General features: G+C 55.6%; 1 protein-coding gene across 1 annotated transcript; it reads right to left on the bottom strand.

The window, feature by feature from the left end:
• Window positions 1-1,885: 1,885 nt before the first annotated feature.
• Window positions 1,886-18,682, bottom strand: LOC101030945 (mastin-like). The gene is made up of 4 exons (XM_074383178.1): window positions 18,664-18,682; window positions 2,629-2,809; window positions 2,218-2,492; window positions 1,886-1,905 (listed from the first exon to the last, which is right to left on the bottom strand). Exons 1-4 carry the CDS (start codon window positions 18,680-18,682, stop codon window positions 1,886-1,888), a joined length of 495 nt encoding a protein of 164 aa, XP_074239279.1.
• Window positions 18,683-18,798: the final 116 nt, after the last annotated feature.

Here is an 18,798-nt window from a genome sequence, read left to right as displayed (position 1 = left end):
ACTCGAGCTTAGAGACCCAAAGGGAAGCCGCTCCACCCCTGTGGACAAACGCACTCGGCCACATGGATGCTGCTTTACACACCGTTTAATCAGAGTCACAGGCCGGGCAGGCGGCGGTGGGAGAGCAGGGGCCTCAGCTCCCCTCACACACCCGCCTTCCTGGAGACACCAGCCTCCAGAGCCACCCAGTGCTCTCCCTGGAGAAGGACAGGATGTGGATGAGGGGCAGGAAAGGGCAGTGGAAATGTGGGTGCCAGGTGGAGGACCACTGGGTGCCAGGATGGTCAGGCTGGAACTGGGGAGGGGCGGGGGGTGTCCACACGGGAGGCGGGGTCTCCTCCATCACGTGGACCCCTTGCAGCCCCGGGGAAGGGAGGGACGTGCTGGCGGATCCAGGACACGTAGCTCATCACGCGGGCGTACACCCCGGGGAAGTCGCCGTGACCGCAGGAGGTGCCCCAGCTCACCACCCCTACCTGGACCCAGGTGCAATTCCACCTGCACACAAGGGGCCCCCCGGCGTCGCCCTGTGGGGAGAGATGGCGCTCAGCAAGGGCTCCCCATGTGCCCCACAGCCACGGGATGGCGTCCCCAGGAGGGGACAGACAGGTGCACCCGGGGTCTCACCCGGCAGGGGCCGTGGTTCCCGTCCCCTGCACACAGCATGCCGTTCTTGATGACCTGCTCAAACCGCGCGGTGTTGTTGGATGGAAAACGGTGGCAGTATATCTGGTTGCAGACGGCGTTGCTCCTGACCTTCACCTTCGCCTCCCGCAGGCTGAGGGGCCGGGGCAGTGGTTCTGCAGGCAGAGGCGCGGGGAGGCTCAGGGGCCTGGCAGGGACAGGCTCCGGCTTTGCGTCTTATCCAGAGCTACGGCATACAATTCATTCAGAGCTGGGCCCTCCCTGGCCCCGAGGTCAGCCTGGAGGCCACCGTCCTGGGCACCAGATCCCAGAACAGCAGGACTCACTCTTAGAAACTACGAGGGGGAGGGCATGGGGGGCTCACGCCTGTAACCCCAGCACTTTGGGAGGCTGAGGTGGGAGGATCACTTGAGCCCAGGAGTTCGAGACCAGCCTGGGCAATGTGGTGAAACCCCGTCTCTACTAAAAATACAAAAATTAGCTGGATATGGTGGTGGGCTCCTCCAGAATCGCTTAAATCCAGGAGGCAGAGGTTGCAATGAGTTGAGGTCGCATGACTGCACTCCAGCCTGGGCAACAGAAAGAGACTGCATCTCAAAAATTAAAATAAAGTAAAATCAGCCAGGCGTGGTGGCGCACACCGGTAGTCTCAGCTATTAGATACTCGGAGGGCTGAGGCGGGAGGATCGCTCGAGCCCAGGAGTTCGAGACCAGCCTGGGCAACACAGCAAAATTCTGTCCCTACAAAAAGAACAAAAATTAGCCAGGTGTGGTGGCTCACGCTGTGGTTCTAGCTACTCAGGAGGCTGAGGTGGGAGGATCACTTGAGCCTGGGAGCTGGAGGCTGTAGTGAGCTATGATCACACCATTGTACTCCAGCCTGGGTGACAGAGCCAGACCCTGCCTCAAAAGCAATTTTGTAAATAAAAAATTTTAAGAAAGAAACTATTAGGGAAGATCGTGGCACCAGGAATCCCGCTGGACCGAGATACGATGGGTATGAGGGCGTCAGCTCCGGGTGCTGGGGCGCGGCGGGGTCCAGGACGGGTTCCCACCCCCCCTTCACTCAGGGTTTCTTTGCTGCTGAGGATGGAGCAGGCTCACAAAGTGGCCGTCAGGAGGCGGCCAGGAGCACCCCCAAGTCACACCTCCAGAACTTGTCGCTGTGACCTTGTTTGGAAGTAGGGCCTTTGCAGATGGACTCGAGTTAAGATGGTGTCCTGCTAGGTCAGAGACACCCTCAATCCACCACCCAGTGTCCTTGGAGGAGGAGGGAGGGAGCCTGGAGGACAGGACCACAAGCCCAGGGAGTCGGGGACGGCCGGAGACCCCAGAAGCTGGGAAGGCTTGGACTGGGCTCTCCCTCGGGGCCTCTGAAGGAAGCCAGCCCTGCCCATGCCTGGAGTTTGGACGTTTCACCTCCAGAACGGAGAGATATCGATTCCTGCTGCTTCGAGCGACCTTGCCCGTGGTCACCTGTCTCAGCAGCGGCAGGAAGCCGAATGGGGGTCATCTGCACCGACACTCCACGCCATCTCCCCAAATCCCCGCCCAGGTAACCCTGCTCCTGACCTCCATGTCCAATGTCACCCCAGCCGGTCACCCAGCAGGTCTTCCCCGAGGGGACGTCCAGGGAGGCAGGCGGGAGCGAGACGGGGTGGACCAGCTCAGACAGCGGCACGGGGGCCTCCAGCTTCAGCAGGGCGATGTCCGCGCCGCCCTGGACAGACAGGCTCTCGTTGTACTGGGGGTGGCGGAGGATCTCGGCCACCTTCGTCCGCTGGTCATCCTCATAGAGCCTCAGCTGCCCGACCTGCACCCTGAACGCACAGGCCTCCAGCTCCTCCCTGGGGAGAGGAGCAGGCGCCTCTCAGAGTGAGGCCGGGCTTCCCCTGCATCCTGGGAGGGGCCCCCGGCACACAGGACACCTGCCTGTCCCCACCCCGACTCCCACCCGCCCGGTGGACGGCAGGCCCCACTCACGGCCCAAGGCAGTGGGCAGCGGTCAGCACCCACTCGGGGTGGATGAGGGAGCCCCCGCAGATGTGCTCCCACTTGTCCATCTTCATGTTGTAGAACCTCAGGCTGACCTGCCAGGGGTACCTGCTGGCTGAGACGTCACAGCCCCCGACGATGCCCACCTGCTCACGCCCCGTGCCCGGCTCTGGGGAGGCAAGGGAGGGCCATGAGGGGGCCGGACGAGGGTCCTCCTAGAGCTCGGGACACCAGGACAGACTTGGCAACCAGACGGTCCTCTCACCCCCCAGGGCTGGCGCTCTGAGCCCGGGGCAGGGCAGGGACGGGGTCCTGGGCAGCGGGGGCATTGGGTGGGGTGGACTCGCCTGGGTTCCCGGGCACAGAGCCCCCCAGGCAGGGGAGGGTCAGGAGCAGCAGCCACAGCATCTGTGGGGAGAAAGCTGGGGCCTGGGGTGAGGCGACTTGAGCCCCAGCTGGGTTCTGGGAACAGAGAGGGGTGTCGGAGTGACCTGCGTCCTCACTCCCCGGGTTTTTCGGCCTCCTCCCCACCTGCCTCAGCGCCCATTTATCTCTCAGACAGAGGAAGTAGGCGGGCGGGGCAGCCCCTGCTGGGCACACTCAGGAACAGACCTCAGAGTGCTGAGGGCAGATAGGGCCAAGGGCTGAGCTCCCCCTGGCGGGACCAGGTCCCGGGCACAGAAACACAGTGTGTGAACCGAGGCCACCCCCAAGGGGGGTTCTGAGAAATGGTCAATGCAGCGAAAGGAGGCAGCAGCAGCATCCCAGCTGGGGAGGGAGGGGTGTGCCTTCTTCAGGACGGCCACCCCTCTTCTCCAGTCAGCTCCCCTCCCTCACCCTCACCTGGGACACCCAGCTTTCTGGAGAATGAAGGATTCACTTCTCGGTGCCTGGAGCCCGTTCTACTCTTTGGCCCAAAATGTCCACCTCCCTAAGACAATCCAGAGTGCCCCGCGATGGCCGGGGGTGACCAGAACCAGTTCCAGGAGAGAGTGCGAGTCTCAGGCCCAGGCCACCACCAGCAGCCTCGGTCCGCGGACCTCTCTAGGACCTTCTGCTGTCTGGAGGTGCTGGGGTGGAGGCAAGAACTCATAACCCAGCTGGGCACGGTGGCTCACGCCTGGAATCCCAGCACGTTAGGAGGCCAAGGTGGGTGAATCACAAGGTCAGGAGTTCAAGGCCAGCCTGGGCAAAACGGTGAAACCCCATGTCTACTAAAAATACAAAAACTAGCCAGGTGTGGTGGTGGGCGCCTGTCATCCCAGCTACTCAGGAGGCTGAGGCAGGAAAATCGGTTGAACCCAGGAGGCAGAGGTTGCGGTGAGTGGAGATTGCACCACTGCACTCCAGCCAGGGTGAAAGACTGAGACTCTGTCTCAAAAAAAAAAAAAAGGGGGAGAGAAGGGCTGGGCGCGGTGGATCAAGCCTGTAATCCCAGCACTTTGGGAGGCCGAGGTGGGTGGATCATCTGAGGTCAGGAGTTCAAGACCAGCCTGGCCATCATGGTGTGAAACCCCATCTTTATTTAAAAAAAAGAAAGAAGGAAAAAGAAAACATGGCCCAGCTTGGACTTGTCACCAGCTCTGAGGAATGAGAACTCGACAAACCCCTTTAATCTGTCTCTGAGACCCTGAAGTGCCCCAGTATTTCGTGCTCCCCACAGAAGAGGGTCGTGAGGACCCAGGAGCCCTCCGCCGCCAGCCCCCTAGCACCCATGTCCCCAAACATCTGGATGCTGCTGGAGGCGACTCTCAGTGCTGGACCCCAGTGCAGACCCCACCTGGCTACTCTTGACCTCACCCCACGCCCTTCTTGGCCTGGCAGACAGAGATGAAGGAGACAGCGGGAACCACAGACCTTCCCCAACCCCAGCCCGGCCCCACCCCGGCCCACGTGGCATCACAGCCCGCCCGAGGGCAGCAGCCCCCAGGGAAGATGCTGAGGGGCCGAAGCCACCTGAGACACTGGGAGAGAACCCAGTGCCTGACTCCACATCAGGTCTCCGGTGCCCTCCCCTGGCCGGCAGGGTTGGGGGTTTGGGGTCTGTTAGAGAGCAGCCCCAGAACAGCCGAGAGAGGGTGCAGCCCCCACAGACCTCCCCCAGCACAGCCAGCACGGCATCTGCTTGCCAGGGGGCGCGTCCTCCAGGTCTGCGGGCGGCAGCGAATCCCTGTGGGTCTGCAGCAACCCCGGTTCTGGCCTCCCCAGAAGAGAACATTCGATGGAGGGGCATGCGGCAGAACGAGAGACTGAGGCAAGTTTTAGAGCAGGAGTGATCTTTTATTATAAAGCTTTAGCTGGGCGTGGTGGCTCAAGACTGTAATCCCAGCACTTTGGGAGGTCGAGGCGGGTGGATCACGAGGTCAAGAGATCGAGACCATCCTGGTCAACATGGTGAAACCCCGTCTCTACTAAAAATACAAAAAATTAGCTGGGCGCGGTGCTCCCGCCTGTAATCCCAGCACTGTGGGAGGCTGAGGCAGGTGGATCACTAGAGATCAGGAGTTCAAGACCAGCCTGGCTCACGTGGTGAAACCCCGTCTCTACTAAAAATAGAAAAATTAGCCAGGTGTGGTGTCGGGCACCTGTAACCCCAGCTACTCAGGAGGCTGAAGCAGGAGAATCGTTTGAACCTGGAAGGTGGAGGCTGCAGTGAGCCGAGATTGCTCCACTATACTCCAGCCTGGGTGACGGAGTGAGAACCTGTCTCAAAAATACTAATAATAAACAAATAAAAATAAGCAGCTTTAGAGCAGGAACCAAATGAAAGCAACTACACTTTGAAAGGACCCAAGCAGGCAATTTGAAAGACCAGTTTAAGCCGGGCGCGGTGGCTCAAGCCTGTAATCCCAGCACTTTGGGAGGCTGAGGCGGGTGGATCACGAGGTCGAGAGATCGAGACCATCCTGGTCAACATGGTGAAACCCTGTCTCTACTAAAAATACAAAAAACTAGCTGGGTGTGGTGGCACGTGCCTGTAATCCCAGCTACTAGGGAGGCTGAGGCAGGAGAATTGCCTGAACCCAGGAGGCGGAGGTTGCGGTGAGCCGAGATCGTGCCATTGCACTCCAGCCTGGGTAAGAAGAGTGAAACTACGTCTCAAAAAAAAAAAAAAAAAGAAAGACCAGTTTGTGTGTGTGCGAGTGTGTGTGTGTTTAGACGAAGTCTCATTCTGTCGCCAGGCTGGAGTACAGTGGTGAGATCTCGGCTCTCCGCAACCTCTGCCTCCCAGGTTCAAGCAACTCTCCTGCCTCAGCCTCCGAAGTAGCTGGGATTACAGGCAGGCACCACCATACCCAGCTAATTGTGTATTTTAGTAGAGACGGGGTTTCACCATGTTGGCCAGGATGGTCTCGATCTCTTGACCTCGTGATCCGCCCACCTCAGCCACCCAAAGTGCTGGGATTACAGGCGTGAGCCACTGCGCCTGGCCAGTTTGACCTTTGACTTGGGGCCTGTCTCTTGTCCCTTCTCCCGTGATTCCGCCCGTGTGTGGGCTGTCTACACGTGCAGGGGCCTGCTGGCACTCAGGAGGGGAGCGTGTGTTGAGCGTTTGCTGGAGTTGTGCGGGTCCTCACTTGAGGAGCTCTCCATGACCAACATACGTGCCCTGAAGGTCACGGGCCAGTTAAACTCCGCCCTTTCACCTCTTAGTGTGCCCGCCCCCGCCCGCTCACCGGCTCCTGAGACCTTCCCGGGAAGCGGCCGACACCGGGTTCAGGTGTTTGCTCTTTATTGGGAGCCGGCCATTCCCTGGCCCTGGCTGCAACCAATCATTATTTTAGCGAAGCACTTAACAACGGCCCGACCGTCACCTGATGGTCACCGACACTCCTGGTGTGCGGGCCAGGGAGCCCTCTCCTGCCCTGTCTGTGCCTGACCAGCTGCTTCTGTCACTGGCCCAGCAATCACGAGTGACCAGCAGGACACGCTCCCGTGACCCACAGCCACAGCAGTGAGTGTTTCCCGCCTGCAATCTCCTTCCCCAGGAAACCCCGGTCAGCACCACTCAATCCACTCGGTCTGGCTCCTGGTCTCTCTCAGTCCCTCTCTCTTGCTTCCTCCCTAACCGTGGACACCCTGACTTCCCCTCAGCCTTCTGCCACCACCGCCGCCCCCGTGGGAAGCTCCCGAGGCGTCCCCAGAAGTCAAGCAGATGCCGATGTCATGCCCCTGCAGCCTGCACCACCACAAGCAATGCAACCTCTTTTTCCCTTTCCAGGCTGGAGTGCCGTGATGTGATCTCAGCGCACTGCAATCTCGGCCTCCCGGGTTCAAGCAGTTCTCCTGCCTCAGCCTCCTGAGGCACTGGGATTACAGGCACCCGCCATCACACCTGGCTAATTTTGTATTTTTAGTAGAGTCAGGGTTTCTTTATGTTGGTCAGGCTGGTCTCAAACTCCTGACCTCAAGTGATGCTGGGATTACAGGCTTGAGCCACCGCACCTGGCCTTCCTTTCCCTTCTCTTCTCCCCTCACCTCTCTCCCCTCCCTCTCCTTTTCCCAGGCTATTACTCTGTCACCAGTTGCATGATCTCAGCTAATTCAAATGCCACCTCCCAGGCTCCCGTGTAGCTGGGACTACAGGCGCGCACCACCATGCCCAGCTGATTTTCTTTTCTTTTTTTTTTTTGAAATGGAATCTCGCTCTGTTGCCCGGGCTGGAGGGCAGTGGAGTGATCTCACCTCACCGCAACATCCGCCTCCCCAGTTCAAGTGATTCTCCTGCCTCAGCCTCCCAAGTAGCTATGATTACAGGTGTGTACCACCATGCCCGGCTGATTTGGTATTTTTAGTAGAGACAGGGTTTTTCTCCATGTTGGTCAGGCTGGTCTCAAACTCCTGACCTCAGCTGCCGGCCTCGGCCTCCCAAAGTGCTGGAATTACAGGTGTAAGCCACCGCGCCACGCCTAGTTTTCTTATTTTTAGCAAAGACAAGGTTTCACTGTATCACCCAGGCTGGTCTCAAACTCCTCAGCTCAAGCAATTCTTCTGCCTCAGCCTCCCAAAGTGCCGGGATTACAGGTATGAGTCACTGCCTGCACAGAGGCCAGACATGGTGGCTCACGCCTGTAATCCCAGCACTTCGGGAGGCTGAAGTGAGAGGATCACTTGAGATCAGGAGTTTGATGCCAGCCTGGGTGACACAGTGAGACTCCATCTCTTTTTTTTCCCCCTCGAGATGGAGTCTCACTCTGTTGCCCAGGCTAGAGTGCAATGGCGTAATCTCGGCTCATTGCAGCCTCCGCCTCCTGGGTTCAAGCAATTCTCCTGCCTCAGCCTCCTGAGTAGCTGGGACTACAGGGACCTACCACCATGCCTGGCTCATTTTTTTGTATTTTTATTAGCGACGGGGTATCACCATGTTGGCCAGGCTGGAGACCCCATCTCTTAAAAAAAAAAAATTAAAAATTAGCCAGACATAGTGGCATGCACCTGTGGTCTTAACTATTTGGGAAGCTGAGGCAGGAGAATGCTTTGCTTCAGGAAAAGGGTCCCAATCCAAACCCCAAGAGAGGGTTCTTGGATCTCTCACAAGAGAGAATTCAGGGGGGTCCATAGAGGAAAGTGAACGTAAGTTTATTAGAAAAGTAAAGGAGGAGAGAATGGCTACTCACGGGGCCGGGCGTGGTGACTCACGCCTGAAATCCCAGCACTTTGGGAGGCCAAGGCGGGCGGCGGATCACGAGGTCAGATGTTTGAGACCAGCCTGGCCAACGTGGTGAAACCGCATCTCTACTAAAAATACAAAAATTAGCCAGACACGGTGGTGGGTGCCTGTAGTCCCAGCTACTCGGGAGGCTGAGGCAGGAGAATTGCTTGAGCCTGGAAGGCAGAGGTTGCAATGAGCTGAGATCACGCACTCCAGCCTGGGTAACAGAGCAAGACTCCATCTCAAAAAAAAAAAAAAAAGAATGGCAACTCCGTAGACAGAGCAGCCCTGAGGGCAGCTGGTTGCTCATTTCTGTGGTTATTTCTTTTTTTTTTTTTTTTTTTTTTTTTGAGACGGAGTTTCGCTCTTGTTACCCAGGCTGGAGTGCAATGGCGCAATCTCGGCTCACCGCAACCTCCGCCTTCTGGGTTCAGGCAATTCTCCTGCCTCAGCCTCCTGAGTAGCTGGGATTACAGGTACGTGCCACCATGCCCAGCTAATTTTTGTATTTTTAGTAGAGACGGGGTTTCACTATGTTGACCAGGATGGTCTCAATCTCTTGACCTTGTGATCCACTCGCCTCGGCTTCCCCAAGTGCTGGGATTACAGGCGTGAGCCACCGCGCCCGGCGGTTATTTCTTGATGATACGCTAAACAGGGTGGTTATTCCTGTCTCCCCTTTTTAGACCGTACAGGGCCACTTCCCAGTGACGTTGCCATGGCATCTGTAACCTGTCGTGGTGGGAGTGTGGCAGTGAAGATGACCAGAGGTCACTCTCGTCACCATCCTGGTTTTGGTGGGTTTTAGCGGCTCCTTTGCTGCCAACGACTTTATCAGTGAGGTCCTTACGAGCTGTGTCTTCTGTCGACGTGTCTTCTGTCGACGTCCTGTCTCATCCTGTGAGTCAGAATGCCTTCACCCTCTGGGGATGCAGCCAGTAGGTTTCAGTGTTCTTTTACCCAGCTCTGATGCAAAATGGAGTTGCTCTGGTTCACACGCCTCTTGATAGCGTGAGCCCTGGAGGTTGAGGCTGTGGTGAGCCATGATCCCACCATTGCACTCCAGCCTGGGAGACAGGGCTAGACTCTATCTCTAAAAAAAAAAAAAAAAAAAAAAAAGCCACCGGGGACAGTGGCTCACGCCTGTAATCCCAGCACTTTAGCAAGCTGAGGCAGGTGGATCACCTGAGGTCAGGAATTCAAGACTGATAAACGCCCACTCTGAATGAAGAGACTCCCCCAAGCAGGCTTTGTGTGAGCAACATGGCTGTTTATTCACCCGGTGGGGTGGCAGGGGCGGGCGGGCTGAGTGAAAAGAGAGTTGGGGGGGCGGTGGGATAGGAGTTGGCTTTATAGGTTTGGGACAGGCAGTGGAAAGTTACAGAAGTTTAGGGCGGTTTTTACAAGCTGGGAGGGGGTCGTGGGGTCGGAAGTCACAAGGGTGACCAAGGTCGGTGACAGTCGGTTGCCTCATCAGCTGAGGCGGGAATAAGGAGCAATAGAAGAACGTCTCACAGTGAGTGAGGCGCTGCAGGGGTTCACCATTCTTCCCTGTTTTGTGGTTTTCCAGTTACTTCAGACTTTCTAGTTCCAGGAACTCATCTGGAGCGTCCGTGCAGGTCACAGAGGTTACCATCCCATCCATGGCACAGTCAGCCCAAAAAACCTTACAGAGAGCAGCCTGGCCGACACGGCGAAACCCTGTTCCTACTAAAAATACAAAAATTAGCCAGGCGTGGTGGTGTGTGCCTGTAGTCCCAGCTACTCGGGAGGCTGAGGCAGGAGAATCGCTTGAACCCAGTAGGCGGAGGCTGCAGTGAGCCGAGATGGCGCCACAGCACTCCAGCCCGGGTGACAGAGTGAAACTCTGTCTCCAAAACAAAAAACAAAAAAAGTTCCGGGAATGTGAACAGAATGAGTGATGGTGGCATTGTCCATCTTGTGACAACATTATAGGTAATAGATCAGCTTGTCTGACACTACAGGGAAGGAAAAGCGAATGCCTGAAATACTTTCCCTCCTGGCGTCGGCACTGGGGCTTCACATGGCTCTTGCTCAGTCTCTCGGGGCCCGATGGAGGTTACAGCCCACACGTTTCCCAGGCTACTCTCAGCCACTTTTGTTTCTCACATCCATGGGGGTGGGCTTGCTGCACCTCTCCAAACCCCACCCCAAGTACCTGTTGATTTTTTTTTTTTTTAAAGATGGGGTTTCACCCTGATAGCCAGGCTGGTCTTGAACTCCTGGCCTCAGGTGATCTACCCACCTCGGCCTCCCAAAGTGCTAGGATTACAGGCGTGAGCCACCGCGCCCGGCCTGCCTGTTCATTTTTATCCTCTAGCACATCTGCAAAGCAAACATCAAATTCTAAGCCCCCAACCAATAAAACAGACCCCTTCTCTCCTCCAAAGGGGTTTAAAGTGGCTTGGAACACTAGTCAGGCCATGCCAGGAAGCGGGGATTGGACACACCTCACTACGCCCTCCTCCCTTTAGAATTCTCACGCCACTGACAGCCTTGACATTAAAACAGAGATCGGGTTTTTGTTGTTGTTTTTGACAGAGTCTCACTCTTTTGCCAGGCTGGAGTGCAGTGGCACGATCTCAGCTCACTGCGACCTTCACCTCCCGGGTTCAAGCAATTCTCCTGCCTCAGCCTCCCGAGTAGTTGGGACTACAGGCGCCCACCGCCACACCTGGCTAGCTTTTGTCCCTTTAGTAGAGACGGGGTTTCACCATGTTGGCCAGGATTGTCTTGATCTTTTGACCTCATGATTCACCTGCCTTGGCCTCCCAAAGTGCTGGGATTACAGGTGTGAGCCACCGCGCCCAGCCGGTTTTTTTTTTTTTTTTTTTTGAGAAGGAGTCTCACTCTGCCGCCCAGGCTGGAGTGTAGTCACACGATCTTGGCTCACTACAACCTCCACCTCCCAGACTCAAGTGATTCTCGTGCCTCAGCCTCCCGCATAGCTGGGATTACAGGTGCCCACAGCACCACACCTGGTTAATTTTTGTATTCTTAGTAGACACAGGGTTCTCACCATGTTGTCCAGCCTGGTCTTGAACTCCTGACCTAAAGTGATCCACCCACCTCAGCCTCCCTAAGTGCTAAGATTACAGGCATGAGCCACTATGCCTGGCCCCAAACTATATTTCTTCAATAGGTTTTTAAATGGCCCTACAAAGCTTCCTCTTATGGGAGAAATTTACATTCTGTAGAGAACGGTCTTCCTGACTAGGTGTTTCCAGGAGAGTCTAGCACCTTCTAAGGTCTGATAAGAGACATTTCCCATCTATTCTCTCTGCAGCCTGCTACCTGGAGGATTCATCTATGTAACAAGAGCCTTGGTTTCCACAGGTCCCCAGGCCCCTCACCTTAGCCCCAAGTATTTTTTTCTGCAGACTTCAACACTTTAAGCAAAACTTAACTCATTCAACTAACTGCCAGCCAGGAAGTCTTTGAATCCACCTGTGACCTGGAAGCTCCCTCAGACAACCCGCCTTTCCAGACTGAACCAGCGTGTACCTTACATGGCTTGATTGATCTCTGCCTATAACTTTGGTCTCGCTTAAGTGTATAAAACCAAGCTGTGGCTGGCCGTGATGGCTCACACCTGTAGTCCAAGCACTTTGGAGGCCAAGGCGGGCGGATCACCTGAGGTCAGGAGTTCAAGACCAGCCTGACCAACATGGTGAAACCCCATCTTAATAAATAAATAAAAATAAAAATAAAATAAAACCAAGCTGTAGGCTGGGCACTGTGGCTCACACCTGTAATCCCAGCACTTTGAGAGGCCAAGGCAGTCAGATCACTTGAAGTCAGGAATTCAAGACCAGCCTGGCCAACATGGTGAAACCCAGTCTCTTTAAAATACAGAAAAGGCTGGGCACAGTGGCTCAAGCCTGTAATCATAGCACCTTTGGAGGCTGAGGCGGGCAGATAACTTGAGATCAGGAGTTCAAGAATAGCCTGGCCAACATGGTGAAAGCCCATCTCTACTAAAAATTAAAAAATTAGCTGGGCACAGTGACATATGCTTGTAATCCCAGCTACTTGGGAGTCTGAGGCAGGAGAATCACTTGAACCCAGGAGGCAGAGGTTGCAAGGAGCCAAGATCACGCCACTGTACTCCAGCCTAGGCAACAAAGAAGCAGACTCCATCCCAAAATATTAAATTTTACAATTGCCAGGCAGCCGGGTACAGTGGCTCACGTCTATAATCCCAGCACTTTGGGAGTCCGAGGCAAGTGGATCACCTGAGGTTGGGAGTTCAAGACCAGCCTGGCTGACATGGTGAAACCCTGTCTTTACTAAAAATACAAAAATTAGCCAGGCATGGTGGCACATGCCTGTAATCCCAGCTACATGGAAAACAGGTAGGAGAATCACTTGAACCAGGGAGACAGAGGTTGAGTGAGCCGAGATCGCACCACTGCACTGCAGCCTGGGTGACAGAGGGAGACTCCGTCTCCAAAAAAAAAAAAAATCTATAATAGTAAATAAAGCATTTCCCTGAGTTCTGTGAGCCACTCTAGTAAACTGCTGGGCCCCAGAAGTGGGTCCTGGGACTGGCCTGTTGATAGCCAGGTCAGACAGAAATCTTGGATACCCTGTGGTAAGCACGTGTGTGTGGTCCAGTGCCTGGAAGGTCTGTGCACCGACGCCGAAGCCTGTAGCAGGGAAGCGTTTTAATCATGATGCTGCCAGGGAAGGACACGCCAAGGAAGCCTCACCTCCACCGCCCAGAGCAGTTCAGGGTGGTAGAAATACATTTTTGGGGCCGGGCGCGGTGGCTCACGCCTGTAATCCTAGCACTTTTGGAGGCCAAGGTGGGTGGATCACCTGAGGTCGGGAGTTCAAGACCAGCCTGGCCATCACGGTGAAACCCCATCTTTAAAAAAATAATAATAAAATACAATAAATAATAATAATAATAAAGAAATACATTTTTGGTGCCGCAAAAGAAATAGCACTCGAACGTAAATTTTCTCAGCAAGGGAATTTACTTCCGTAGAAGTGTGAGCCTCGCAGATGGAGGAAGGGCAACAGAACACTTTTTATTTTTTTTTTTTTGAGACGGAGTTTCGCTCTTGTTACCCAGGCTGGAGTGCAATGGTGCGATCTCGGCTCACCGCAACTTCCGCCTCCTGGGTTCAGGCGATTCTCCTGCCTCAGCCTCCTGAGTGGGTGGGATTACAGGCACGCGCCACCACGCCCAGCTAATTTTTTTTTTTTTTTAGTATTTTTAGTAGAGACGGGGTTTCACTATGTTGACCAGGACGGTCTCGATCTCTTGACCTCGTGATCCACCCGCCTCGGCCTCCCAAAGTGCTGGGATTACAGGCTTGAGCCACCGCGCCCAGCCAACAGAACACTTTTAACCGCGGCAGGGGAAGGGGTTCTTATCCCTGACACTGGTCGCCCCTGCTGCTATGTCACTCCCCTATGGGTGAGGCTTGGGCAGCACAGTCTAAACTAATTCCGGTTGGCTATTTTAAAGAGAGCAGGGTTACGAGCCAGAGTGGTGGGGTGAGCAGCTTCGGCAGGAAAGACACGGAGCAGGTAACTAAAGGTGACTCAGATGGAGCAGGTGACCAGGATGAGTCAGGACGGACCAGAGGTGACTCAGGAAGGAGCAGGTGACGAAGGGTGACTCAGGGCAGGGCAGGTGACCAGGGCTACAGATGTGAACTCCTGATTAGAGCTGGTGGGAAGGTTGTTTACTGAAACTAGGGGCAAGGGGATGAAGAGAATGAGGAAGTCAAACTTTAAAATGAAGAACAAGGAAACTGAACATACCAACATACTGATGCTTTGAAGAGAAACTGAGAACTCAGTGTGTTTAACAGGGGCTTGGAGGTTCATTTGTTTGTTTTTTTGAGATGGAATTTTGCTCTTTCGCCATGCTGGAGAGCAGTTGGTGCGATCTCGGCTCGCTGCAACCTCCACCTTCCAAGTTGAAGCAATTCTCCTGCCTCAGCCTCCAGAGTAGCTGGGACTACAGGCGCCCACCTCCATGCTGGGCTAATTAGGAGCTAGGGATTTCAAGAGCTGTGGAGTGGCTGAGGTGTAAGGGTCACTGATGAGGGAACTAAAGTGGCTGCATTCTTATCCTGATTTTGTTCCTCTGTGGAGGTCTTCACACTGGTTGGCAGCAGCCGAAACTCAGGATCTGAAAAACATTTTTCTCTGGAGACAGGGTGTCCCTCTGTTGCCCAGGCTGGAGTGCAGCGGTGCAAACACAGCTCACGGCAGCGTTGGCCTACAGGGCAAACATGATTCTCTTCCCTCAGAATCCAAAGTAGCTGGGACTTGGGAAAGGAAAATCTTGGGAACCCAAAATTACTAAACCAAAGGGTAAAGTCAAGTGGGGGGCTGCTCAGGACAGACCCACCTCCCATTCTATTCAAAATCATTCCTCTGCTCACTGAGATAGGTGCATATCTGACGGCCTCCTTTGAAAAGGCTCATCAGAAACTCGAGGGAGGTGGGTACGGAGGTGGGTACGGTGCTCACGCCTGCAGCACGTTGGGCAGCCAAGGTGGGCGGATTACCTGAGGTCCGGAGTTCAAGACCAGCCTGGCCAGCCTGGTGAAATTTTGTCTCTACTAAAAATACAAAATACCAGCTGGGTGCAGTGGCATGCACCTGTAAACCCAGCTACTCTGGAGGCTGAGGCAAGAGAATCACTTGAACTCAGGAGGTGGAGGCTGCGGTGAGCCAAGGTCACACCACTGCACTCCAACCTGGGCTACAGAGCAAGAGTTTGTCTCAAAAAAAAAAAAAAAGGAAATTCAAATGAATGCAACCATTTGTAGCCATTTTTTTCTCACCTATCTGTGACCTGGAAGCCCCTCCCTGTTTCGGGTGGTCTCACCTTTCTGGATGAAACCAATGTATTTCTTCTTTTTTTTTTTGAGAGGGAGTATCACTCTTGTTGCCCAGGCTGGAGTCTAAGGGCATGATATCGGCTCACTGCAACCCCGCTTCCAGGGTTCAAGTGATTCTCCTGCCTCAGCCTCCCGAGCAGCTGGGATTACAGGTGTGTGTCACCACGCCTGGCTAATTTTTGTATTTTTAGTAGAGATGGGGTTTCACATGTTGGCCATGCTGGTCTTGAACTCCTGACCTCAAGTGATCTACCTGCCTTAGCTTCCTAAAGTGCTCGGATTACAGGCTTGAGCCACTGTGCCCAGCCAAAAGCCACTGTACTTCCTATGCACATTGATTGATGACTCCAGTCTCCCTAAAGTGTATAAAACCAAGCTGTGTCCCGACCACAGCAGAGATGGGGTTTCACACATGACGGTCAGGTGGGTCTCAAACTCCTGACCTCGCGATCTGCCTTCTTTGGCCCCCAAAGTGCTGGGATTATAGGCGTGAGCCACTGCGCCTGGCCAGAGCTGTCTTTGGAGCTGGGTTTTGTGCATGCTCTGGGGTAAGGGTCCACCTTCACTCTACCGCAGAGACCCTTCTTTCTCTGGGGAATTGGGCCCTGGAGCAGCGGTCTCTGCTCTCAAAACCTGGTGTGCAGAGCCTGGCCCCAGCAGGGCCCGGAAAGGGCACCCAGGGGACTGGAGGTCCCACCCTACAGCAGGCAGCTCCTCGTCACACTTCCTGCTCCCTCCCGAGAGGACAGGGGCAAGGGTGGGTGGCGCATGCCTGGCACAGTCAGCCACAAGCCTTGTGCAGATGTCACAGTCACTGATTCAAACCCCCCACCCTCTCCAAGCCTCAGCTTCTCCTTTGCACCCAGGGAGCTGGACCCAACAAGTGCCCTCTCCTTGAAAACGTGTGTGACAGTTGCTGGCTGCTCAAAGAACACTTCTGGGCTGAAGTCGCCCAACTCAGGGAGCCTCTTCCCTCCCCTTCTGACTCCATGCCCCTCACCCCCACCCGCCACAGCCTCCCCAGTCCCCAGCCCGCTCCCGGGGCCACTTTCCACCAGGCAGGTCTCAATCCCTCCCACACACACAGGGAACCAGGGCCCCGTTTTGCTTTTCCTATTCCACAACTTTCTATGGCTCCCGCGGCCCACAGCATCAGGCCCACGTCCTCCCCAGCCACACACCACATCCGTCCAGTCAGCCTCCCAAAGCGCCCCCCAACTCATGATCCTACAAGCCCCCCACCTCGCCAGCCCCGCCCTCTCTGTGCCTGAGGCTGGAGCAGGGTCCGCCCAGGCCACGGCTCCTCCTGGCTTTCCTCTGGCCACGGCCTTTACTGGCTGACGCCTCCCCACACAGCCCTGTGCCAGCATCTTCGCCAGAAAGATGGCATTGGAAACTTAGCCCATGCCAGGAAGCCCAACGGCCATATCCCTCCACCAGGTTCACCCAAGGTACGGGTTAAGAATGCAGATTTCAGCCGGGCGCGGTGGCTCAAGCCTGTAATCCCAGCACTTTGGGAGGCTGAGGCGGGTGGATCACGAGGTCGAGAGATCGAGACTATCCTGGTCAACATGGTGAAACCCCGTCTCTACTAAAAATACAAAAAACTAGCTGGGCGTGGTGGCATGTGCCTGTAATCCCAGCTACTTAGGAGGCTGAGGCAGGAGAATTGCCTGAGCCCAGGAGGCGGAGGTTGCGGTGAGCCGAGATCGCGCCATTGCACTCCAGCCTGGGTAACAAGAGCGAAACTCTGTCTCATTAAAAAAAAAAAAAAAGAATGCAGATTTCAGCCGGGCAGGTGGGAGGCTCACACTGTAATCCCAGCACTTTGGGAGGCCAAGGTGGGTGGATCACTTGAGGTCAGGAATTCAAGTCCAGCCTGGGCAACATGACAAAACCCCATCCCTACTTAAAATACAAAAATTAGCCAGGCGTGGTGGTGGGTGTCTGTAATTCCAGCTACTCGGGAGGCTGAGACAGGAGAATCCTTGAACCCGGGAGGTGGAGGTTGCAGTGAGTTGAAATCGCGCCACTGCACTCCAGCTTGGGCTACAGAGTGAGACTCCGTGTCATATTAAAAAAAAAAAATGCAGAAAGCAGATACAGTACTCAGGACTTCAGAGCTGGAGGCTGGGAGAACAGGTGTCTAGACAGGCCACAGTGACTCTGAGCCTGGGAGGTGTGGCCCAGCCAGGCCCACACTGGTCTCGGTGGGACAGGGCTGTGTGTGGCTCCTGGGGTCTGGAGTCTGAGGGAGGCTGCCCCTGCTGCCCCGGACCCCATCCTGGAGGCTGTGACTCCTGGGTGGGCGGCTTAGGTAGAAGGCAGCCTGGGCAGGCCCAGGGCTCACAGTCACCCCTCCTGCTGCTGGTCTGTGCCAGGAAGCACCAGCTGGGGACCCTGCAGAAGGCGGTGGGAGGAATGAGTGAGGGAGGGAATGAATGAGTGAGGGAGAGAGAGAATGAGTGAGGGAGGGAGGGAACGAACGAGTGAGGGGATGAATGAAGGTGGGAATGAGTGAGGGAATGAATGAGGGAGGGAGGCAATGAGTGAGTGAGGGAGGGAATGAGTGAGGGAGGGAGGGAACGAACGAGTGAGGGGATGAATGAGGGTGGGAATGAGTGAGGGAATGAATGAGTGAGGGAGGGAGGGAATGAGTGATGGAGGGAGGGAATGAGTGAGTGGGGGAATGAATGAGGGAGGGAGGGAGGGAATGAGTGAGGGAGGGAATGAATGAGGGTGGGAATGAGTGAGGGAATGAATGAGTGAGGGAGGGAGGGAATGAGTGAGGGAGGGAATGAATGAGGGAGGGAAGCAATGAGTGAGGGAGGAAGGGAATGAGTGAGGGATGGAGGGAACGAGTGAGGGAGGGAATGAGTGAATGAGGGAGGGAGAGAATGAATGAGTGAAGGAGGGAGGAAATGAATGAGTGAGGGTGGGAATGAGTGAGGCAATGAATGAGGGAGGGAGGAAATTAATGGATGAGGGAGGGAAGAAATGAGAGAGGGAGGGAATGAGTGAGGGAGGGAGGGAATGAATGAGTGAGGGAGGGAATGAGTGAATGTGGGAGAGAATGAGTGAGGGAGGGAACGAATGAGGGAGGAAATGATTGAGGGAGCGAAGAAATGAGTGAGTAAAGGAATGAATGAATGAGTGAGAGAGGGAGGGAATGAGTGAGTGAGGGAGGTAATGAATGAATGCGGTCAGTCCCCGTGGTCCCCAAGCGCCCGGACACAGTGACCTTGGCAGCGACCCCGCCGTCGGTGAAATGGGGGCGGGGGGTGCCGGGAGAGCCCCAGGGCCAGCACAGCCGCGCGCTGGCGGAGCGTCCAGCGCGCTCGCTGGGCTGCGGGCCTCCCGCCCCGGTCCCCGGTGTTGGCGCGGGGATAGGAGTGGGGGTGGGGCCCGGAAGCGCCCCTCCCCCACGGGCCCGCCCCGCCCCCGCCCAGGGTCCGCCCCCAGGCTAGGGAACATCCTCACTTCTCCTCCCGTCGGTCATGCTCGCATTCGGCTTTTTGTACCAGGTCAGTTCATTGGGCGGATTAGAAGATTTCCCCGCCCACTACCCCGAACTGGCCAATTGCAAGGGGTTTCACAGGGCGCTGAACTAGCGGG

The sequence above is a fragment of the Saimiri boliviensis genome, chromosome 12, assembly GCF_048565385.1.
Source record: "Saimiri boliviensis isolate mSaiBol1 chromosome 12, mSaiBol1.pri, whole genome shotgun sequence".
NCBI classification, from domain to species: Eukaryota; Metazoa; Chordata; class Mammalia; order Primates; family Cebidae; genus Saimiri; species Saimiri boliviensis.
The sequence above is the reverse complement of the archived record's forward strand: the minus strand, read 5'-3'. Positions and strand labels throughout refer to the sequence as shown.

Bases quoted from the DNA above. Each gene is read 5' to 3' on its own strand.
- LOC101030945 (XM_074383178.1), bottom strand. The intron at 2,493-2,628 runs GTGAGTGGGGCC...TCCTCTCCCCAG, and splicing joins GCTGCCCACTGCCTTGGGCC to GGAGGAGCTGGAGGCCTGTG. The intron at 1,906-2,217 runs GTCAGGAGCAGG...TCCTCCTCCAAG, and splicing joins GGGTGACATTGGACATGGAG to GACACTGGGTGGTGGATTGA.